Below are 25,196 nucleotides of genomic sequence, written 5' to 3' on the forward strand. Positions count from 1 at the left end.
CACCTCAAAAAACGACCATGTACTGTATCGTAAGGCATTTTTAAGCCTGGAAAAAACCACCATGTATAGTAAGGCGTTTTAGCCCGAAAATAAAAAACGACCAGGCGTTTTTACTCGTAAAAAAGCATGCAGCTACAACTACTGACTTTGTTGCATCTCTACAATGTTACACTTTTACACTACAATTTTATACTTACCCTGCTCTCCCCGCTAACCGCCAGAAGAGGTTGCCCGACACACACGCTCGTACTCAGGCAGACGCCGAAGGAATAAAGCAGTGTACAGTACAACAGGAAATGTTGCAGAGACAGTATCTTTATTGTACTGAGTGTAGTCATGCAGTAGATTGCTGTACGAGAGTGAGATGCTGGCTGGCCAAAATTGTAGTACGCGTTGTCGGATGCTTGCGTGTTGCGGCGCCAGCTGTAGAATTAAAAAAAAAAAAAAAAAAAAAACGGTCTGGCGGGCGTGGTCGTAAGTCGCGCTGGTCATAAGTCGGATGTTACCTGTATATATATTTTTATTAATTAGGATTGTTGTTTATGTCATACTGTGCAGGTTGGTGCACCTACTGTTGAGTCTGCGTGGCATCATTTCAGACCATTTTTCAGCCTGAGGAAGTAAACAATAACAACACGTTCGATATAACATGTTTTGCCCATTACACAATCATTTATTATCTAAGCATACTCGTGTGCATTCCATGTTTACATTTCTGAACACAAATAAGCATGACCAGTATCTGTGTCACCCGTTTCTTATTTTGGCAAATGAGGCGATGATCGTGAAAAGAACACTTTTCTTTCCAACTTCCAGGTATTGTTCCTGTACAACAAAGAGTGTTTGTGAGATGATTTCAGGATGAACACATTGCCCGGATGTCTTTTCACTTTAAACGTTACTTATTGAAGCGTGGCGGTTAAGTAAGTGAACAGCAAATATGAAGTGGTGATAATTCATGCTTCAATAGCACAAAGTGGACAGGCTGAACCGCTACATATTTGCAATCTTGATTTTTTTTTTCTTTTCTTCCTCCTTTGTCTTTCACATCTTTTTTAAACAAAGCATACAAAGAGCAAGATCTGCAAGAGGATACGAAAATAGTTTTTTATCACCACCTTTCAATGAAAACTCAAACAGGCAAGTGCAACATTGTCAGAAATACAGTAGTGGTTATAAATTTTCCCGTCAAAAAAAGCCACATTTGAAAAACAAATATCTTTTACTCAAAACAAATATATTTTTTTACCCTTTTAGTCGGATAGTGACAAACTGACGAAGGCATTGTCAAGTTAAAACTAAAGTTGAAATACTACCTGGTGGTTTTTCTTTCTATTTGTCACTGAACAGCTAAGCTACCATGTAGTTAGCTACCATGGCTAACTTGCTACGCAAATGTTGACCTTGAAAGGACAACCGACGCCACCGGACAAGTTGTGTCCATAATTTGTAAAATCACTTGAAATGACTTCTACTGAGCATATTTTACAAAGATTCCACCGCATATAGCTATATTTTACGTTTTAAGACTTGCGCTGAACATTCAGGAAGTCTTGTTTTTGAGTTGTTCAGGTCATGACCTCTGCACTGTGAAGTCGGCGTGCTAACCAATGGACTACCGGGGTCGCCTGTAATTGAGATTTCTGAATTTAAATTGAGATAGAAATTGATAAGGCAAATGTTGGAGACATTCAGCGCCCTTTTATTCCCTTTATCTAAAAAAAAAAAAAAGCAGAATTTAAGGCACTACCTCTTCAGGTGAAGTTTTCCACATCAAGAAGGTCCCAGTGGTACGTACTTTAGCAAGAAACACAAAAGAGCATGGCAACAGAAAAAGATCAAGCAGGCTAACTAAATAGACGGCTCAGAATAAAAATTTGGGACACAAATGCGAGTTAAGTCAACAGCAAGTCGTTTTTTTGTTTTTGTCTTTTCCATTGCAGTTAACATCCGACTTACAACCAGCTCGACTTACGACCACTACCTCCAGACCTTATTTTTAAAATTGTAATTCTACGCCTGGCACTGCAACGTGCAAGCAGGCCGGCAACGTGTATGACCATTTTGGCCAGCCAGCCAGCATCTCACACTCGCACAGCAATCGACCGCGTGATAATAATAATAATAATAATAATAATAATAATAATAATAATAATAATAATAATAATCATAATCAATGTAATTTCTAAGCGCGTTTCAAAACTCTCAAGCTCACTTTACAGTCACAGGATAAGTTTTTCTTTGGGTGAGCAGCGGCAGCCACGCGCGCCAGCGTTCACTCAACCCGGAAGTAACTCAAATAGATAGAAAGCTAGCTAGCTAGCGAGTCAATAGACAATAATAATAATCCATTTCATTTCTAAGTGCCTTTCAAAACTCTCAATGTCACGTTACAGTCACAGGATAAGTTTTTTTCGGTGGGTGAGCCGGCGTTCACTCAACCCGGAAGTAACTCAAATAGATAGAAAGCTAGCTAGCTAGCTAGTCAGTAGATAATAATAATACATGGCACCAGAGTAGGGGACTTTGCAAGTCATTTAACCTCTGAGTCTCTATTCAACATTTTGAACGGATGTCGACTTACGACCATTTTGACTTACGACCGATTGGTCGGAACGGAACTCGGTCGTAAGTCGGATGTTACCTGTATTCGATTATCTTTTCGCAATAGTACCCAGTTGCCATTGCTCAGGCAATAAATACAGTACTGCACAAGTTAACTTTTTTTTTTGAAAGATGTGACATGGTTGTGCAAACAAAATCATGAGCTTCTACATTCAAATGGCAAGAATCTCATCACAGTCTCCGCTTTTTTTTCTTCGATGTCACTTTTAGGCAAAGTGATTAAAAAAAAAAAATCATGGCATTGCGAATGAGTTTCAGATATGACCGGGTGGCTATTAAAAATCACCTCTGGTCGTGCAGTTATCGGAGGAGGTGCTAGTAGAAGAACCTTCGTGCTTGGCAGGAACGTCCTGCTCCTCCGAGGATTCCTGTTGTGGACCTCTGTTGGGCAGTCTCGAGCTGTGCATGATGTGAGCATCCAACATCTCCAGCAGCAAGTCATACAAAGGCACCATGTTCTTCATTTTCATGCAGTGGAGATGATCCATGCCTTTGTTGCTGCGGATTGAAGAGGTAAGACGGTGTGTTATATGTGTGTGTAACGGAATATTTTGTTTAACGAATATAATGATCCCTCACCTGACATGTCGGATATGCGAAAGCAGCATGAGTAAATGGGCCAAGCGGGTGTACTGCTGGCGGAACGTCAGGCCCGTTTTGGCGATGGCCCATACCAGCGCGTCGGTCACGGTGTCGAGAAGGCGAAGCAACCTGGAGCGGCTCTGAAGCTCATCGCTGCCCTCAGAAGAGGCCAGGCACATATCTGGAAAAGAAAAAAAAAAACAAAGTATGACGAAGCTGGTGGTGACATCTTATGATAAATACGCACAGGTGACGTGTGTCGTCCGCCACAACATCGCTGATAAGGTTTAACAACCACTGGTTAAATATAGAGCACCGAAAAGGGGATGCGGACTATTCGACCTTGATCACCAGAGTACTGATAAGTAACAACAACTTGAACAGTAAAACCTCATCAGACATCTTGTTTGTGGATATCGTTGAAAATGGAACAAAGCTGACGACAGATGCAACGAAGAGTGGACTCAAAAAAAAAAAAAAAAATCACAATTATTATTATTATCATAAAGTGACCTTGAGATTTTTGAAAGGTGCTTATAAATTAAATGAATTATTATTATTATTATTATTACAGTATTTTAACATCCGCATGGAGATTCTTTCAAATCCAACATCTGTTTTTAGTCTCCATCAGGTCCCTCAGGAACACTTTCGCTCTTCAGCTAGCTAGCTAGCTAGCTAGAGTATTTTTAAGCGTTTTGGCTCCAAAACAATAATACCGAAAGATAACGGTGTAAAATGTTTTGCGCTTTTGATCAAAGAATATTAATGCCAAAGAATTTTAATGACAACATGAGAGGAAGCGGAATTCTTCTTTTTTTTTTTTTGTTGAAAGACTTTACACGAACGAGCAGCACTTGAAGCACATTGAACAGTAACTGCAAAAAAGAAACGGCCCCTTTAATGACTTCTCTGTGCCTGTAAAATAAAATGTTAAAACCACAAATCCCATAAAATGTGACTTTTTGATAGATTGTTTTCCATTAATAAAAAAAGCAGAAAAGTCTTTCATTCAGAAGTTCTATAAATGTCTCTGTTGAAAGAGCTGAGTTTCATATGATTGAAAATTGACTTTTTATTGTTTGTATACCAATCATCCATCCATCTATCTATCTATCATCTATCTATCATCTATCCATCTATTATCCATCTATCATCTATCCATCCATCCATTAGCAAGCTAGCTAGTTTTCTATCTGTTTGAGTTACTCCGGGTTGCGTAAACGCTGGCGCGTGTAGCTACCGCTGCTCGCCGACAGAAACATTTGCGCATAAATCTTTTATGTGCCTATTTTTCGAAAACGTGGCTCTGAGAGCGTTGCTGCACTTCTACATGATCAGCTGGGCAAATATCCAAAGCCACTTTCAAGCAATTGTCCGAAAGACGAAACCACCGTATGAATACTCCCAAATACTTTTTGGGGAGGTAATCAGCAGGTTTCTTTCCAATTCGCCCGTTTATATGTACTTCAGATTTTGTTTGAATGTGGATCTATCTGGCTGCATGTCTGGCTATCTAGCTAGCTATCTTTCAGGCTATCTGGCTAGCTACCTAGCTTGCTATCCACTGTATTTGCTATCAATAGGCTATCTGTTAGTTACCTGGCTATCTATTAGCAATCTAGCTAGTTTTCTATCTATCAAAAAGGAATGTTGGGATGGTATTAGCATTGGATGGCAAAGCCGAGAGCATGAACTAGTTGACCTTATGACAGTCTAGCTAGCGATCAAGCTAGCTACCTAGCTATCTATTTGTTATCTGTTAGCTGTCTAGTTGGATGGCAAGCTATCTAGCTAGCTATCGTTTAGCTATCTAGCTGGCTAGGTGGATATATTTTAGCGACTGTATCTATTAGCTAGCGAGACTGTATCTATTAACTAGCTAGCTTTCTGTCTATTTGAGTTACTTCCGGGTTGAGTGAACGCTGGCGCGTGTGTCTGCCGCTGCTCGCCCCCAGAAAAATTTATCTTGCAACTGTAAAGCGACCTTGAGAGTTTTGAAATGCGCTTATAAATGAAATGTATTATTATTATTATTATAAATGGAAGAAGCTAACTGAAGCTCGTGGAAAAAAAAAACATTCTTAAGGCCCTTCTTCTTCTTCTTTCTAATAAGACTTCTTTTTACCTCATTGTCCAGATTCAAAGCGTACATTTTAAGTCCCCCCCCCCTGCCCCATTTTTTTTAATCAGCTCCACGAAGACCAACATTGTTCATGTGCTCAGCTGATCCTCCAAAAGTTCTGTCAAAAGAGCAACGGAAAGAGCCATTCAAATTGGTCCAGATATATTCATTAAATCTGATTTTTTTTTTTTTTTGGGATGATAGTGCTACATGTGCTCAGCAGAGCTCCGGTAAATTCATTTTATTTTCTGACTCATGGCTATTACACAAATGATGAGACATGATGAAAGCTGTGCTGGAGGAGATGGCACACACACAACAAAAAAATATACAAATAAATAAAATAAATAAATAACCCCATGAACTCCGTTCAACTTTGCGAGTTGCACAGCACACTAACTGAATGACTGCCAGAAACGACCGCAATGTCCAGTTATAACCGGACCAAGTTAGACTACACACACACACACACACACACACACACACACACACACACACACACACACACACACACACACACACACACACACACACAGCAGCGGCTTCGTGTGTGCCTGTGTGCGATTGTGTTTTTGTGTTGACTCACTGGAGTTAAGGAGGATCATGGCCTTGAGGCAGACAAACTCCTCCCTTTGCAGCTTGAGTTCTCTCACCCTGGATGTGGCGGCGACGAGCATGTCGAAGATCTCCACGAAACCCTGGACGCAGCTGCCTTCTTCCCTGACACACAAATGCAAACGTTGTTATTTCTTATTCGGGACGGAAAAATAGAATTGAGTGAAGCATTTGTATTAAGGCAAAATTTTATACAGTGATACATTGGGCTGACGAATTTAATTAGTTCCCAGAAAGTGTGTGTAAGGCGGAAAGTGTGTATTCCAAAAATTAATTTGCCATAGGAAACCATTAAAATGAGAATAATCCGTTCCCAGGTCCCAATAAAATATAATTTTCAACTAAATAAACCTTAAAACTACACACAATATACCTTATTTTATGTATAATAAATATGCTATGGTATTCTAGTTAAAGAAATAAACTGTACTGTGTAATAAAGTCGTTTTATTTACCTTAGTGATGGTCGTTGATGGCTTGATGGAATGTATAGCTTTTTGCATAAAGTGTCTCTAGGAGCTCTGGGTTGTCCATCTTGGAAGTTGTGATATTGCAACAGCAACAGATGCAGGCAGACACACTAGAAACTTGGCTTGGCTTGTGCGGGTTATTTGTGCTGCCTGATTGATGGTATATTTTAACCTTGCAGTCTACACTCTGCCTTTGAACTATCAATAAAGTTGAAACGAGTCCATATTTCACTGTGTTTTCTATCCATTTTTTCACACTCTCTCTGTCATCTGTATATCTATTTTCATGTGCAGCTCTGTGTTTCTGTAACCCCCCCTCTCACTGCTGCGTGTGTCCCCTCCCTCCTCTACCACGGATCTTGACCAATAACGTGCGGCTTTAACCGAAGACCGGGGGCGGGTAATATAGAATAATATAAAAAAGCCAGCTGCCATTTCCAGCTTCGTTCAAGAACCGGCTCGTTCGCGAACGACACATTGTGGTTCCCGAAAAATAGTTTGTATGCCAAGATTATATTCTTGCGAATTTAACGTTCGTAAAGCGAAAAGTTCGTTAGCTAAAGCGTTCGTAAGCCGAGGTATCACGGTACATATTTTTTTACAAAAACTAATCCCAACTATTTTCCTCTTCGTTTTACAACTGCCCATCTCTCTCTTATTATACTCAAAATGTGACCCCCTAGACCCTAGACCTCTTCAGGTTTGGAATCTGATCCTAGACTTTCGATGAATGCCTTGTGAGAGACCACGACGTTGATTAAAAAAAAAAATGAAGTACCTGCTCAGACTGAGGTCAGGAGAGAAGATGAGTTTCCCGGGATGGTCGACCGACCTCCACATCAGTCCGATCATTAGCACCTCTAGCCAACAGCACTCCAGCATGTGCACCTGGTCCAGGAGGCTGAGTTCCACAAAACCTGAAGAGGTCACAGAGTGAGATTCGTGTGTGCTGCTGAGCGATGACATGTCAAACATCTTGGCAAAAACATGGTGGATTGAGGTTGTGTGTGATGCCATCAAAACCCAGTTTGACCACATTAGCGCTTATTTTAGTCATGGCGGTACCGTGGTGGGCCATCAGGGCCTGCAAGGCCTTCTCTACTGGCCTAAAAATGTGTGAATCACAGACTAATGTGAATTATATTTTGTCCATGAATTATTATTAATTGATTCACTGGCAGACGTGCAAAAATGTGTCCACTCCAGTGCTAGGGTTTTTGTCATTGTCACTCGAATTCCAGGACCCACAGAATATTGAGTTTTAGGACTACATAAACATTAATTGCAGCATTGGAAACCTTAGACTCTCTTCTTTCATCAGAAAAGAGAGTTAAATGGGTCTGGAGTTATCTGAGTTTGAAATGGGGCGAATGTACAAAATACAATACATACATATTGGTTTATATAGGGCTTTATCCACAGCTGAAGCTGTAACAAAGCGCTAAGATGGACAAAAGGCAACTGCTGACCCCTCGTGGAAGGGAAAAAACATTGTCAGAGGTCTGATCAGCACTTTATCGGCACCCAAGCATGAAAAAAAAATATTTATTTTTTTTTTAGGATTTTTTTTTTTTTTTTTTTTTTTTAGGAATGAATTCGGGAATGGCAGTGAATGAGTTAACCTTACCTGGGATCTTCTTGGCCCAACTGATCATGTGAACCAGCTCCTTGTCAGCAAGATTGGTCAGCGACATCATAACGTTAGCTTCGGTGAGCGGTCTCCTCATATCCTTCATCAAGTAGATTTCCGGAGGCTCCGCCTCCATGATTCGTTGGATGAGCTGCTCCGGGGTCAACGCAGGTGGGTGGAGCTCGGAAACCGCCGCCGTTTCCGTTAACGGCTTGACACCGTTGGGCTTGCCGTGCGAGGACAAACTCACTCGCCGCCTCTGTTGGTTCCGGTAGCTTCCACGTTCCTTGCGCATGCCTGAGTCAATGAATGTATGTCAAAAATAGAAAACAATCGAAGTATTAATAAGAAAATAATAATAATAAAAATAATAAAGAAATAATCAACAAATAACAAATACAATAACTAAAAAATATAGAATAAATAAAAAATACAATAAATAAAAAGAATACAATAAATAAAAAATACAATCAATAAAAAATACAGTAATAAAAAATACAGTAAATAAAAAAATAGAAAAATACAATAAATTAATAAATAAAAAACATTTAAAAATAAAATATAATAAAATAAGTACTATGTACTAAATACTAAGTACTAAATAATACAAAGTACTAAATAATACTCAGTCCTAAATAATACTGAGTCCTAAATAATACTGAGTACTAAATAGTACTGAGTACTAAATAGTACTGCGTACTAAATAATACTGAGTACTAAATAATACTTCACTTTCACTTTGCTGCTGTGAAATGTAAATTTCTCCACTGTGAGACTAATAAAGGCATATCCAATCCAATCCAATCCAATCCAATACTAAATAATACAACACAATACAATACAATACAATACAATGAAATGCAATAAAATACAATAAAATTATAAATAAATAATAAAAAAACTAATAATAGTAAAAAAATAATCATATTGGCAATCAAAAAACTTACCACATTTGGTCATGCCAGCCTCGTAGCATTTGCGAAGACGGCACGCCTGGCAGCTCTTGCGTCGGTTTTTGTCAATGGTGCACTGATTGGTTGCCGGGCAGATGTAGTCATTGTGTCCTGAATTAAAATTAAAAGATGACAGGACGGACGAAAACGACAAATGAAAAATCCAAATCAACGCAGCGTTTCCGTTTGCCTCACCTTGGATGCTCCTCTTGAAGAAGGCCTTGCAGCCTTCGCAAGACCAGACGCCGTAATGGTAGCCAGAGGCGTAATCCTGGCAAACGGCGCAGAAGTGGAGGTCTGCTTTGCCACCCGATGACACCACCAGTTCCTCACTCTCCTGGGAGCGCCTGCGCTTGCTAAGAAAAACGTGTGTCAAGTCGAGGTTGATGGCGCACACGTGTGTGTGTGTGTGTGTGTGTGTGTGTGTGTGTGTGTTGGTTTTGTTGAAAGTGTCAAGCAGTAACGTGCGCTATTGATTTGACTTTTGACCGCATGAAAATCGATAAGATGTGAACTAGTGACACAAAACAAATAGCAGAATCGACTTGTGCACAAGCTTGTGCATTGACTTTGGACCCTCGCATCTTTCAAATCAGATCAAAATAGATATTCTGGGTGGGGAATTGTGACAGACCAGTTGACCTATGACCCCCCCACAAAAAAAGTGATCTCAAGATTTTTGGATTGCATTTGGTCTGCAGACGGATCTTGGACACTGCCTTTTTCAATCACTTTAAAACGGATACTACTTGCAAATTAACTCATTCACTGCCATTCCAGAATGTATTCTGGAATTGAAAATATGACGTAGAGCGCCATTTCCGAATTTGTTTGGGTTTTGGTTTTTCTTGCGGGGGTGTCGATAAAGCGCTGGTTAGACCTCGAGCAATTTTTTTCCCTTCCACAATTTTTCCCATATTAGCGCTTTGTTCCAGCTTCAGCTGTTGTTCAAGCGCTATATGAACCAATATGTATGTATTGCATTGTATTTTGAACATCCGCCCCCATTTCAATCTCTGATAACTCCAGACTCATATCATTTAGGAATTAAGCTTTTTTCTGATGAAAGAAGAGAGTCTACGGTTTCTTACGCTGTATTGAATGTTTATGTAGTCCTGAAACGCCGTATTCTGTGGGTCCTGGAATTCAAGTGACAGTGACAAAAACTCTGGCACTGGAGTGGACAGATTTCAGCACATCGTCTGGCAGTGAATGAGTTAATAATCAAAAAGTAAAATATTTTCTCGTTCCAGAAATGAACAAGAAGGTCTGAACCACAAATGATTTCCTGTCAATTGGAGGGAAAATGATGCATCGACTACAAACAATGCGTCTCTGTTTGAGTACTTGCATCCACACCACTGGAACCTTCTGGTTTGGTTCCCCTTTCTAAAAACCCGAATCTCCTGGTCCGATAAAGAAAAAGTGCTTTAACACTGCCCAAATCATGCAAAAAAAAATAAATAAAAAAGATCTGTCAATCATCCCCAAAAAAAGTGACGCAAGGTGGTACCTGGTCGTCAACTCGCAGCCTCTCGGTGACAACTCCGCCCACGGACTCTGGATCTGGATAGGCTGACTTTGCTGAGGGCGTGCCTGGGAGGGGTGCAGCGGTCCCGGCGGGCCCATGTGGCCCTGCCCGGGCCAGAATAAGGAAGGCCTAAGAGACTGGTGCACAGGAGAGCAGTCCGAAAGTCCCGGGCCGGTGTAGAAGATAGTTGGACTGTAGAAAGGGATGGCGGGAAAGTCATGGCTGAGGTCGGTGTAAGGGGAGGGGATACAGATGGGCTGGCTGCTTTCGAGGGACACACCCGGGGACGAGGCGCTGTGGACGGGGGACAGGACGCGACAGCCCACTCGACTGGAGTCCACCTCCTGGAGCTGAAGGAGGGGCTGAGCTTTGTCCGCGGCCATCGTGACGGCGAGGGTGTGTTTCTAAGGACGGATGTCCGTCATCGTCCATGTAGGATCGACTTGACTTTTTGGCGCGTTAGGACGTGTCCGATGCGTAATCGAGATGTTGAGGCGATCGGGTGATTATTCCAAAATGTGACGGGATCGGAAGAAGGCGTGTCCGGTGTATGTTGAGGAAAGGATGATGTTGAGCGGCCATGTGGACTCAATGAGGCAGACGGGACATCCCTGGAAGACAAATAAATGGACAACCAAAAAGAAGTCAAATAGGAACCTTGTAAATTGGGTGTTTTTATGTTAAATCCGATTTTGAGGTTTTGTCAGGGAGGAACTTGAACTCGGATTACTAAGTGGAGGCACTATGTATTTTTTTTTTTTTACAGTAAATAAGACAATAAAGACACTGAGTTGGCTCAATTTAAAAAAAAAAAGGTTACGGTCACATTTAAAGGACAACCGACATCACTTTTTTGTTTCCTAACTGACATCAGAAAAACGTTTTATAGCATCTGAAAAACCCAAAACACGCAGGCTGATATTTTTAGTCAAATGCAAACACATCCAGTTATGAATATGATTCAAATAGTTCTGAAGAGGAAAGCATACATGTTTGCAATCGATTCAAGAATTTATTCCGTGCCATTTTGAGGCAATAGGGGGGGGGGATGTATCACCAAAAAAGCTCCGTATAAGAAATTAATCAGCCCATTTCCACAGGCTGATTAATTCCTTACACGGAGCTTTGTCGCCCTCTTCTGCCTCTTTTTGTTGCTACACAACGTTTTCTGACCAAAGTACAGCAAAATGCATTGACGTGATGGAAGGACTGCTACAATGTGTCCTTTTTTCGGTCAGCGGCGTTCCTTCAGTGACGTCACGTACGGACTCGTCACCAACTCAAAAACAAGACTTCGGGAATATTCAGCACGAGTCTTAAAAGGTAAAATATAGCTATATGCGGTGGAATCTTTGTAAAATACGCTCAGTAGAAGTCATTTGAAGCCATTTTACAAATTATGTACACAACTTGTCCGGGGACGTCGGTTGTCCTTTAACAGCGTGCTCATTATCATCACTTCTCAGGGAAATCAATTGTTTTTTTTTACCAACCCAAACACAATAAACATACAAAGCAAACGTCTGTGTAAACTCTGTCATACATCAATGAAAAGGTTTCTTCAGCCTCCCTCTGTACTTCTTTCAAAGTGTCTGACATTTTGCTTCACATCCAAGAAGCTTCGTCAGCGAACAAAAATTTTGCTGGTAGCTCTGGCCCTGTATATATATATATATATCGCTACTGTCCCGGGTGGCGGTGCTAGACCTCTGCACTGATAGGTCCCTGCTCTAAGTTTGGGGGGGTGCAGAGGACCATTTCCTGAGGCTACACTGATTACCACTATTGTCCTGACTGATTATGGTCTACGACTGGCCTGATTTCCCCATTTGCTCTGCTATCACCTCATCAGTATAACTAAGCCTGTGTGGTCTAAGAAGTCTGTTGTAAGAACGATTCAAATTAAACCTCACCCCACCATGGCGATTTAGTGTAGGGTTTTGCTGTTTTATAAAAATAGCTTCTTTTACTCCCCTTTCAAACCATCTGTCTTCTTTCGCTAAGATTTTAACCAAATTGTCGTCAAATGTGTGCTTGCTGGCTTTTAGGCGCATATGTTGTTAAGGTCTTTTTTTGAGAATTTGTTTCGTCTCCCCAATGTATTGCTCTTTACAATCTTCATTTTTACAATGTATTGAATAAACTACATTACTTTGTTTTTCATTTGGAACCTTTTCATTGATACAAAGCCTGAATATTTTGCTGTCCTAAAACTCAAAAATATCCTTTAAAATGAACATCTTTTTTTCAGTGATTTTCCCATTTTTGCATGTCCTCCAGCTTTAAAAATCGTCCCTATGTATTTTGCCTATTTTGCAGCAATCTAGGAAATGTTGTTCACCAGAAGGGGAAGTATGATTACAAATGCATATTTGGGCAGATGTCCGTTTGATCAATAAGAATGTCTCTCACAGACACACACACACACACAAACACACACACACTGGTCTGATCCCAGGAAAGTACAGGATGCGTTGCTTTGCTTTGACAACATCTGATACAGCGCACCCAGCAGAGTTAATCATTCCTGGGTGCCATCCATCTCATCTTCACTCACAGTTGGAGAATATTCTTTGCTCCTTTTTCGCATCACTTTCATTTATTATCTTTTTTTTTTCTTTCTAAAACGAGTGAAGGTTAACCATGTCCTTAAGGAGCGAGTGATCTATCAAGTCCAAGTTCGTATCCTCGTCTGGTGAACGTTCGGAATCTATTGTACATTGACGTTGGAATTAAACAAGAGAACGTTCCCAGAACACCGCGACCCTGTGATGTGATGCGATCACTGATTAGTGGTAAGGAACACTTATTCAAAGTTGTAACAACTAAACCTGACAATGGGAAACACATTTAACCACCCTGCGGCGTCGCCTGCCAAGTATAATATAGACTCCTTTAAAAATAAAGAAATAAATTCTTACGGTTTTGCAGATTTTTTTTGTTGACACCTCTTCTCCCATCCAGATTTCCGACGTACACACATCGCATAAGGCAGAAATTATATATACAGTAAAGTCTCGTTATATCGATATTTTCGGGAGTCGGAAAAAATATCGATATAAGCGGGACTATCGATATATCCCATCCTGCGGCATCCTTGCGTTCATAGAAATAGTATCGTAATAAGCAGTACTATCGATATAACCAATATCGATATAACAAGACTTTACTGTATATATATTTATATATAGATAGATAGATAGATAGATAGATAGATAGATAGATAGATAGATAGATAGATAGATAGATAGATAGATAGATAGATAGATAGATAGATAGATAGATAGATAGATAGATAGATAGATAGATAGATATCGAGGCTGGCAAGGTTACACCAAGGTCAGTGGTCCATGTAGTTATGGTTTCCTCTTGAGGGCCGTTTTGAATTTGGGGAAGCCATTAAAATGTTTAATCCACTCCACATATTACAATTAGAGCACACAACAAATTAATGAATAATTAGTTTTCAAATCTGAAGTCAAGAATAATGACTGATTTTGTTGTTTACATCCAAAAATATGAAATTTTGGTTTGGATTTTAGCAAACATCATTTTGATTTGCTTTCGCGGGGCGAAAAAAAATGATCTGGCGGGACAGATTCGACCCCCGGGCCTTAACTTTGACACCTGTCGTTTACCTCATCCTAAAATTCAATATTCTGTAGGTTTGAGTGACAGTGATAAAAGCCCTGGCACTGGAGTGAATAAATTTTTGCACATGTCTGGCAGTGAATGAGTTAATGGCGATCAAGCTTGGTTTATTGGACTTTATGAAGAAAAAAAAAACTGTTGGAATAGGAGTGCATAGGTGGCGCTTTGCCTGGGCCATCAAACATGCCGCTTTAGTCGCTTTTGCTTTTTAACATTTAACATTAGCCGCTGATAAACACTGTAGTGCAAACAAAAACACACACACACAATGCATGTTTGACAAGAGGGGAGGCGGCTTTAAAGTCAAGGTCAAAGCTTCCAGCGAGGGCGGGTAAACGCACCACATCTGCGTTAACCCCCCAAATGGGAGTTTTAAGAAGCGTACTTCCACCATGTTTTTTTTTTTTTACACATTATTTTTATTTTGCTGTTTTCTGAGTGTGACTCATCTGATTTAGTAGTTACTTAGTTGGATAGAGAATAAAGTTTATTGGAAACTTAATGGAAGCAGACAGTCACGCTTTTCTTCAAACTTTGCACACAGTCGAGTCGATTTGAGTGAAAAGCTTTGGTGTTGAATTACAAAGCCTCTTCAATCGTATACCCACAATGGTCAAACTCGTGAGTGGTGAGACAGCGTCGTTAAACTTCAAACCGAGCGTGCATCCCTGCATCTTTAACTTTGGCTTGTTTCCTGACTTGAGTATTCTTGAGTCTTGATCAAACCTCAGGTGACTGAGGTAAAGTTGAACTCCAGCCATGGCGCACTGGACCTCACTCCCTTCTGCTTGGCCTTTTGCCATCATTTGGATCATTTTCAAAAAATGTTTTTCTTTGAGCTTTTTTGAAACTTTGAACAGACAAACAATTTTGTAAGAGCGACTGAAAAACGCTGTCGTGAATCATGAACTACTATGAACGCAATACCCGAAATACAGTCTCTGTGCTTTTTACTTGTATGTGTGAATATATATATATATATATATATATATATATATATATATATATATATATATATATATATATATATATATATATATATATGTGTGTGTGTGTGTGTGTGTGTTTGTGTGTGTGTATGCATATGTGTGTGAAGAGGACGAACACCATATATGTATTATTTATATGTGTGTGTATATATGTATTTATATGTTTGTGTATATATGTATTTATGTGTGTGTATATATGTATTTATATGTGTGTGTGTGTGTGTGTGTGTGTGTGTGTGTGTGTGTGTGTGTGTGTGTGTGTGTGTGTGTATGTGTCTATATGTATACATGTGTGTGTATATGTCTAAACATGCGTATATATGTAAATATGTGCGTACTGTATATACTGTATATACTGTATATCTCTCTCTCTATATATATATATATATATATATATATATATATATATATATATATATATATATATATAGTGTGTGTGTAGATATATATATATATATATTTATATGATGTAAACATTCAATGCAGCGTTAGAAATTTTTGGACTCTCTTCGTTCATCAGAAAACAAACAGTTAATTCCTAAATTATATGGGTCTGGAGTTATATAAACTTGAAATGAGGGCGGCTGTGCAGAATACAATGCAATACATACATATTGACTTATATGGCGCTTTAACAACAGCTGAAGCTGGAGCAAAACGCTAACATGGACAAAAGGTAAATAATGCCCCCTTGTGGAAGGGAATTTTTTTACAAGAAGTCTGACCAGCGCTTTATCGACACCTAAGCATAAAAAAAACAAATCCAGAACAAATTTTTGGATGGCGCTCAATGTCTTATTTTCAATTTGTGAATGGCAGTGAATGAGTTAGTTAGATTTGCAAATACAGTATGTTACAAACCGGCGCACACAAAAAGGTCATCGCCAAGCCAAGTCTAACTATAAATGACACAACTCTTCCCATCCATTCAAGAAGACAAGTCTGTTTGAACACAAACGCTCAAGGCCGATGCCGTTTCCCATCCATCCCTCCCAAATAACACCCCCCTCCCACCTCCACCCCCTCCCCCATGCCTGCCTCCTTAATATCACGGATATGAAACGGCTGTGCACCAACCAAGAAGTTGCACCTTCCTCTTTTAAGGAGTGGTTGGTGGTCCGTGCCAACCAGTGGGAGTCAATAGTCGGGATTTTTAATCAAGAAAATAGCTACCCCCCTTGATATCAACACACACAGAAAGTAAAGTAAAGCATGACTGGTTCTTGTATGTTTTTGAAAAAAAAATGGATAGAGAACCAAATGGGGGTGTTCACGGGTGTTTGCGTTTCAGGTTGGACCGCTACAGTCCACCTCCAGTTCCGCTTTGAAGTAAAAAATAAACATCAAATCAGTTGCGTTCAACCCGCAGCAGTGAATATGCTTTCGGTTGGCAACAAAATTTTGATCAAAGGTTACAAAGCAAAGTAGTGAACACACCGCGTGTGTGCTCACCAAACAAGAAAAGTTGTCACGGTGCAGTTTGGACAAAGTGCACGTATCTTTGAACTGTTCACAAGTAGAGTCCTGGCTGGTCCGGCGAGCTTTAGGGCGGTGAAGCGTTTCATCTTATACGATAGCGACAACAAAGGATGCTTTTTTTTTTGCAAGAGATCCACATTATTTTATTTTTTCAATCTGTTCATTAAATAAAGTTGCTTTCAATCTGATTCGAAGTGAGACAATTTCAGATCACCTAAATGCAACAAAACTAGAATTAGTCAACTTTGCATTTGTATCAGCCCCGAATCTGGAATGCTTTTAATCTTACAGAACTGTTTCAACTGCGTTTACCAGCCTGCATCTTAAACAAAAGCGCTGAAGGTGTAAGTGAGTCTAACATCTGCTTAAAACAAAACCTAGCGATGCGTTCGCGGAGTGCATCATTCGTCAGTAAATCACAACTTTTCACACAAATACAACAAAAACAACGATGGATCAATGAATTAAAAAGATGCATTGCCACAGTTCCAAATCTGAGAACAAAAAAAGAAAGAAACAAGTCATCTTGTTTAATTTTAATTACCCCCCACCCACACCCACATACACGCAATCAGAATGTGTTTTTTTACACTCGTAGATAACCACGTGTGCAGTAAAAAAATATAATTATAAAGACACTCCTTGCGCTCAGAGTACAGTATTATTAAGGTTATAAAAATAAAAGAGGCCATAAAAGATTGTGCGATCTCTTGCAGAGTTGTTATCTGTCACCTGTTTAACCCACTCGTGTATTCAGTGGCGTTCAAGTGTCATCGGATTAAGGCACGCACACAGCTCGGGCCTTCCACTTGTTGCTTGAGCAGAAAATGTTTGACATGCAACCAGTGTAGGTTTTCGGGACTTTAACCGACGCCACCCACCCCACGCGCATCCGATAACAACAGTGCACATTAAAAAAAATAATCCAAAAAAACAACAACACTCACCTTCACTGCCAGATGCGCAGACGCACAAAGTTGTCGCGGCTGTGCGTCGCCACGACAAGTCACTTGGCGGATATCTGGGCACACTCGAGGGTGGGATAAAGTGACAACTGCACCGTGTTTGCTGAAAGATTGCGATCAAAACGAGCAACTGGTGAACCAGCTCCGAACCAGGGGGGACCACTGGAACCTGGTCAAAAGGAAATGCAGCGAGTTAAGCAAGATCCGGTTTGTCCCTCCAAAATAAAACGATTGGCGTCACCTTTATCCAAGTGGTCATCCAAGGGGGGAAAAACAAAACTGTCAATCAGATCCATTTAATATAATTAATTTTTCAGTGCAAGGATATAAAAAATATATTTAAACCCTGACAATAAAAACACAATGTGTCCTCTTTATATATGTTGCACCATTGATCAATGGTATTCATTTTTTGTTTTGAACATATGATATGTGAACACATACATAAAATCAACAGTGAGTGAACAATAATTCGATAAAAAAGAGATGGATGAATTGTTACAACTACGACTCGGAAATAATTTACATCAGACATGAACAATGAAAACATATTTCTTTGCTATTATTTACACAAAGTTTGTCCCGTGCGCTAGCGTCGGTTTTCACGGATGGTGCGCCTTACTCCCATACCCCCCCCCCCCCCCCCAAAAAAAATGAATGTTGGGTCGATTTAATACTTAACTTCCAAAACATGACTGAGGGTGGTTGTTTTTGCATTTCATTTATAAGCACCTTTCAAAACACTTAAGGACACTTTACAGTCACAGGATATTTTTTCTGCGGGTGAGCAGCGGTAGGCACACGCGCCAGCGATCGCTCAACCCGGAAGTAACATAAAGTAAGAAAGAACAAAAACTAAATAACAAATAATAATAAAATGAGAGTCATTCATTCTTCAGCACTTTCTGCACCCTTTTTGTGACATGAAGTAGTTCTAGATGAAAGAGGAGAGGATCAAAGCGTCCTTTTCAGCAGTGGATCAGGGACGTCATGGTGGAATGTGCACGTCTACTACAAGCTAAATGTTGAAAGCAAACACGCAGCTGTAGCATCCACATTTCCCGTCCCACATAAATCCGCTTCAATTCCAAGCAGCGACATTGAACTTGTAGCAGCTTGGACTGTTTTGTGGGATGCTTTGAAACAGCCGAAGCATCAACCAGCAAAATCTTGATTGTTTTTTTTTTTCCAATGGGAAGAAAATGAAAAAAAAAAATACGGGAAAATAAGAATCATTTCAGATGTAGACAAAATGGCTCCTCTCTAGGGCTGTAGTAATACTCTCTCCAAATTCAGTTCGACAAGTCACCATATGTGTCTAAAAGAGCATTTTCATCTTTGTAACCCCCCCCCCCCACCACCACCACCCACCTGAATACAGGACCACCACCTTGTACCACCTCACCTGCGAAGATAATCTTTCCAAATTACGATGCACTCATTTCTCCACCTCTCAAAGGCCAATTTTGGTGATTACGTTTTTTTTTTTTTGTAGCTGCTCAATCTGTCGCTGCTTCAGAAGCTCATTTGGCGCGGGAAGGTAATGGACTCCCGTCTTTACGTTCGGACACACACACACATACACACACACACACAACAAACTGCGAGGTGCAAATTGTGCTACAAATCACTCCAGCGACAGCTTTCACCCTCCATCTGGTTCATGCCACTTTGATGGGTAATTTTTTTTTATACCCCCGCCAAATGTGACTTTGCGATTGCATATTTGATAAGTTTTACATTGCATTTCCAATTGTTCTGTTGACCCGAAGCCTTTTTTTCTCCTTCAAATAATAACACTGGTTTTATTTTGAAATTTGTCCATCACTGGTCTAAAATATGAGGAGAGCAACATGGTGGTTACTTCTGTGTAGAGTGAACGCTGGCGCGAATGACTGCCGCTGCTCACCCGCACAAAAAAAAAAAATCATGTGACTGTGACATGTGACTTTCCGCCTTAGACACTGTGTGGGAACCAATTAAGTTCATAAGCATAGGTATCACTGTATTATTATTATTATTATTATCATCACTGATTGACTCAATAGTTGGGAAATGCAGCCCCCTCGTGGAAGGGGGAAAAAAAACATTGCCAGAGGTCTGACCAGCGCTTTATCGGCACCCACCGCAAGAAAAACCAAAACCAGAACAAATTCGGGAATGGCGTTCCACGTCATATTTTCAATTCCTGAATAAATTCGGGGATGGCAGTGAATGGGTTAAAATGCAAACATATAGACTTTTTTTTGTGTGGATGGGTTGTTTTTCTTTTGGGGCGGAAACAGCTGGCAGGGAGAAAGGAGAAGTCCTGTGTGCCCATGCAGAGTGATGGAGTCATCAGTAAGAGGAACACAGATGGTTATACCCTCTTTTCAAATTCACCATCCCAAAGAATCGTCCTCCATTACTCCGATTTGGCAGTCCCGATTGTGTTTACCGCAAAACTGTAACGTAAACTCAGCTTGTAAACACTTGACGAGTTGACTCCCCATGATGTTTCTGGTTCCACGATCCTCACAGGATAACGTGACGTTCTATCAGTCTTTCCATCTTCCCTTGAAGCTACAAAAAGTTGGCCGTTTCCACCCCAAAAAAAAAGACTTTGCGTCAAAATCAGGAATCAAAACTGGTTGACCTCGAGGCTGGCAAGGTTACACCAAGGTCAGTGGTTCATGCTGACCTTTGAGGCAATGGGACGGGGCAGCATCACATGCTGCCAGCTTTGTAGAAGTGAGAGTGGGAAGTTATTGCTCATATTTCGGTGATCTGGCACATGAGGTGATGCTCATGCAAATACAGTGATACCTCGGCTTACGAACGCTTTAGCTAATGAACTTTTCGCCTTACAAACATTAAATTCGCGAGAATATAATCTTGGCATACGAACTAGTTTTCGGGAAACACACGGAGCGCCACAATGGCTGGCGGACTAGTTTTCCACCCCCACTTTGCACTCGGTGCAGATGTGGTTTGTTATTGAGTGCATACTTTTACATTTTTGGGACCGAAAAAAACCCCACCACAGGCTAGTGTTCAGCCAAAGATGACACAAAATAAAATTACAGTCGCGCAGAAGAAGGAGATCATCAAAAACCACGAACGAGGTTTGTGAGACTTAGCATCCCAGTACCAGTATGCTAAGTCGACCATTGCTATGTGTGGCTAAGGGTGTTTCTGTGTTGTCTAAGCAACGATCACAGGCAATATAAGAGGTTGAAAAACTTCTGGTGATTTGGATTAACGAAAAGCAGCTAGTACGGGACAGTGTGAGTGAGGGTATGATCGCCGAGAAAGCACAGCAACTTCACTCGGATATCATCAAGAGGCAACTACATCAACGACCATCACAAAGGTCAATAAAACAACTTTATTATACAGTACAGGGTATTTCTTTAATTACAATACAATAGCACATTTATTATACATAAAATAAGGTCTATTTTGTGTAGTTTTAAGGCTTATTTAGTAGAAAATTCTGATTTATGGGGACCCGGAAACGGATTATTCTCATTTTTAATGGTTTCCTATGGGAAATTAATGTTTGGAAGACACACTTTTCGCCTTACACATACTTTCTGGGAACCAATTAAGTTCGTAAGCTGAGGTATCACTGTAGTCCTGATAAAAAAAATATAAAAAATTACAACTTCCAAAAGAAACGACATCTGTGTTTCAGATATTTTTTATAATAATAATAATACATTTCATTTATAAGCGCCTTTCAAAACTCGCAAGGACATTTTACAGTCACAGGATATTTTTCCTGCTGGTGAGCAGCGGCAGCTACACGCACCAGCGTTCACTCAACCCGGAAGTAACTTTTAGGCCAGCAGAGAAGGCTTTGCAGGCCTTGACGGTCAGCCACTGCCGTTTATTGACCTAAATCAATGCCGCCATTGTAGACTTAGAGGCCGCCTCGACCGAGCGACCCCATGAACAGTTCCAGCTGCTCGATATGGACTAAACCTATCAAAATAAAAGTTTACTCCCCGTGAAAGGTAATTCCAAACAATCTGTTCCTGGCGATTTAACTACGTGAGTGGTTTGTGCAACCCCAAACCGGACACATACAAACAAACAAAGCTTTCACGCTCACATTGGGACCTTTTACAGTCAATCCCGACAAGTATATTTTGGGAATGTGGGAGGATGCTTGCAGAACAAACTCTATACGAGAAGGTCAAAGCCCAAAGCTGAAGAAACAAAGGCGGTAAAAATAGAGTGAAGGTGTTCAAAGTAGCGCATTTCATTCCCTGAGAAGTTAGCAATAATTAGCATCGAGCTATGATTAATTGCGCGCTCTGGATTTTAAAAAAGTCAACTGACATTATAATACATTGGCGCAATCAAATAACATGCTTGAATGAGTCCAGTTAGCCTTTTAGCAATGAGTCTGCAGAAGCTAAAATAAAAAATAAAAGGGGCTTGGGGCTGAGACAGAGGGAAAAATTCTTTTGATCACACGAGTCAAGGCCAGACCAGACTGTGATCAGAAGATTTATGTCACTACAATTATACAGCTGGATCATGACTAGCTGTGATATTTTTCTCTCTCGCTCTTTTTTTTTTTTGGTGCTCTCTAAATGTGTCCTTTTCCACATGATGAAAAACACAAAGTATCCATAAATAGTGGAAGGTTTCAGATTCTGTTTATTTCTTTCCAGAGGCCATAAACAATCAAAAATGTACATGACAGCAATTGTAAGATTTATTTGACGGAAGACAGAAAAGACAATGAAGCGTGTCATTGCGACAGGACGTTCAGTCAGATCTGTCAATGACTTTAACTTCATTAGTCGAGGCCGACAATGACACGAGACATCTGGCGGTGTTGGCATGCGAATCTATGTTGGATAACGCGGGGGGGGGGGGGGGGGGGGGGGGCGCGGATTAGCGTTGTTTTGTGGTGGTTTTTATTTCATTTTGTTCAATGTGAAAAAGTATATTACTGTTTATCGTTAATGACCGAATGGCGCAGCACATGTCCTGGTGTTGATTTTTGCTCCGTGTACTGTGATAACGCAAATTGGATGGATGGTTCGGATGGATTGATGGAGGGTTTGGGTGGATGGATGGATGGATGGAGGGACAGAGGAAGGAAAGGACGGAGGAGGGAAGGATCAATGGATGGATGGGTTGTTGGTTCGGATGGATGGATGGATGGAGGGTTCAGATGGATGAATGAATGAATGAATGAATGAATGAATGAATGAATGAATGAATGAATGAATGAATGAATGAATGGAGTGTTCGGGTTGATGGAGAGTTTGGATCGAGGGTCATATGGGAAGATGGATGGATGGAGTGTTCGGATGGATGGACGGATGGATGGAGAGTTCGGATGGAGGGTTTTTGTGGATGGATGGATGGATGGATGGATGGATGGATGGCGAGTTCATATGGGCGGATGGATGGAGGGTTTAGATGGCTGGATGGAGGGAGGGTTTGGATGAATGGATGGTTCGATGGATGGACGGATGGATGGATGGATGGAGAGTTCGGATGGAGGGTTCAAATGGGTGGATGGATGGATGGATGGATGGATGGATGGATGGATGGAGGCTTTGAATAGATGGATAGAGGGTTCGGATGGATGATGGAGTGTTTGGATGGATGGATGGATGGATGGATGGATGGACGGATGGATGGCGAGTTCATATGGGCGGATGGATGGAGGGTTTAGATGGCTGGATGGAGGGTTTGGATGAATGGATGGTTCGATGGATGATGGATGGATGGATGGATGGATGGATGGATGGATGGAGAGTTCGGATGGAGGGTTCAAATGGGTGGATGGATGAAAGGATGGATGGAGGCTTTGAATGGATGGATGGAGGGTTCGGATGGATGATGGAGTGTTAGAATGGATGGATGGTTCATACGGGCGGATGGATGGATAGATGGATGGAGGGTTCGGATGGATGGATGGTGGGTTCAGAGGGATGGATTTGGATAGATAGATGAATTTGGGTGGGTGGATGGATTTGGATGAATGGATGGTTCGGATAGATGGAAGGAGGGTTCTGATGGATGAATTTCGATCGATGGAAGGAGGGTTTGGATGGATGGATGGATGGATGGATGGAAGGTGCATTTGGATGGATGGATGGATGGATGGATGCATTTGGGTAGATGGATGGATGGATGGAAGAATCAAAAGAAATGAACGAATCAGTGAATGACTGAACAATCGAACCAAATTCAACGTGCACATGTGCCCCGGTGTCCACTAGTTCAGTTTGTGAAAATTGAGTTGGAGTGCTCAGTGTTCAATTTTCATGTCCCGAGCTTTTAATAATTGGCCAGCATTCCAATCGCAAAGATGGAAAGGTTCACAGAGTGGGTGGGGGAGGTCGACAGAATGAGAGAGAGAGAGAGAGAGAGAGAGAGAGAGAGAGAGAGAGAGAGAGAGAGAGAGAGAGAGAGAGAGAGAGAGAGAGAGAGAGAGAGAGAGAGAGAGAGATTTGCATGCCATTTCTTTGGATTTTTGCTGCTGGTTTCCTGCAATAAACCAAAAAGATTATTTACTGCCGCGCAGCAGCGTGCCTCACATACTCGTTTGGTACACGTTGTGATGTGGGAGTCATGCAGCTCCACTGGAGAGCAATTAAAACCATCCAGACTATAAAAAAAAAAAAAAGTAAATGCATACACACGCAGCCCACACATTTAATTTCTGAGAATTATTACACAGTGCTTTTAATTCACAGGTTGAAGACTGTTTTTTTTTTTTTTTTTTAATAGTCGCTTTGCAGTTTTATGGCTCTTTCTTCAAAACAGGCCAATGAGTAATAAATCAAATTCATCGATTCAACAGAAAACACACATTCGTCCTCATCTCTCATTCATCCCAAATTTCGCCCGTGGGAAATTGTTTTCTTCTGTCCTTCCAAAGGGGTCGACAACACCCACTTTTAAAACTTTCCTGTTTAGATTATATTTACTTGATGGATTGGATTGGATATGCCTTTATTAGTCTCACAGTGGAGAAATTTACATTTCACAGCAGCAAAGTCATGAAAGGAATGAGAGGAGAAAAACGAAATACATGAGCTGCTGGAAAGGCAGCCACTCTCGCGGCGCCGTCTTGAAGTCAAAAGAACAAAAAAAAAACTAAATAAAAAACAATATGACAGCATAGAGACGATATGACAAAACAAACAAATATTTTGTTTAGAATGGCCTGAGACACATAAATAAATAAATAAATAAATAAATGAGGAACGGACTCTATAAATAAAAGAGTAAATGGCTAAATAAATACATATATAAATACATACATAAATACATAAATCACAGAATAAATAAATACATACACAAATAAATATTTTTTTTCGGTCAGGGGTGTTCCTTCAGTGACGTAACGTTCCTTCAGGACTCGTCACCAACTCAAAAACAAGACTTCCGGAATATTCAGCGCGAGTCTTAAAAAGTAAAATATAGCTATATGCGGTGGAATCTTTGTAAAATATGCCCAGTAGAAGTCATTTGAAGCCATTTTACAAATTATGGACACGAGTTGTCCGGAGATTTTGGTTGTGTGTTGAGAATTGCTTCCCTAAAAGCTGGTCGGGCCCCCAA

The 25,196-nt window shown here is 40.6% G+C and overlaps 1 protein-coding gene across 2 annotated transcripts in view; it reads right to left on the bottom strand.

Moving 5' to 3' along the window:
* Positions 1–318: 318 nt before the first annotated feature.
* The window catches only part of esr2a (estrogen receptor 2a), a 31,086-nt gene continuing 6,208 nt past the window's right edge, over positions 319–25,196 (bottom strand). Inside the window, exons 2-11 of one of the 2 annotated variants that reach the window (XM_089021566.1) lie at positions 17,598–17,784; positions 10,812–11,142; positions 10,514–10,723; positions 9,196–9,356; positions 8,995–9,111; positions 8,045–8,344; positions 7,196–7,334; positions 5,919–6,052; positions 3,205–3,388; positions 319–3,123 (exon numbers count right to left, since the gene is read on the bottom strand). In XM_089021566.1, the coding sequence (XP_088877692.1) occupies positions 2,901–3,123; positions 3,205–3,388; positions 5,919–6,052; positions 7,196–7,334; positions 8,045–8,344; positions 8,995–9,111; positions 9,196–9,356; positions 10,514–10,723; positions 10,812–10,963 (1,620 nt within the window). In that variant the 5' untranslated portion in view covers positions 10,964–11,142; positions 17,598–17,784 and the 3' untranslated portion in view covers positions 319–2,900. Of the gene's footprint in view, positions 3,124–3,204; positions 3,389–5,918; positions 6,053–7,195; positions 7,335–8,044; positions 8,345–8,994; positions 9,112–9,195; positions 9,357–10,513; positions 11,143–17,597; positions 17,785–25,196 lie in introns of both variants that reach the window. The other variant, XM_089021565.1, reaches the window with a different exon arrangement.

The sequence above is a fragment of the Hippocampus bargibanti genome, linkage group LG19, assembly GCF_051943395.1.
Source record: "Hippocampus bargibanti isolate YZ-2025 linkage group LG19, ASM5194339v1, whole genome shotgun sequence".
Lineage (NCBI taxonomy): Eukaryota > Metazoa > Chordata > Actinopteri > Syngnathiformes > Syngnathidae > Hippocampus > Hippocampus bargibanti.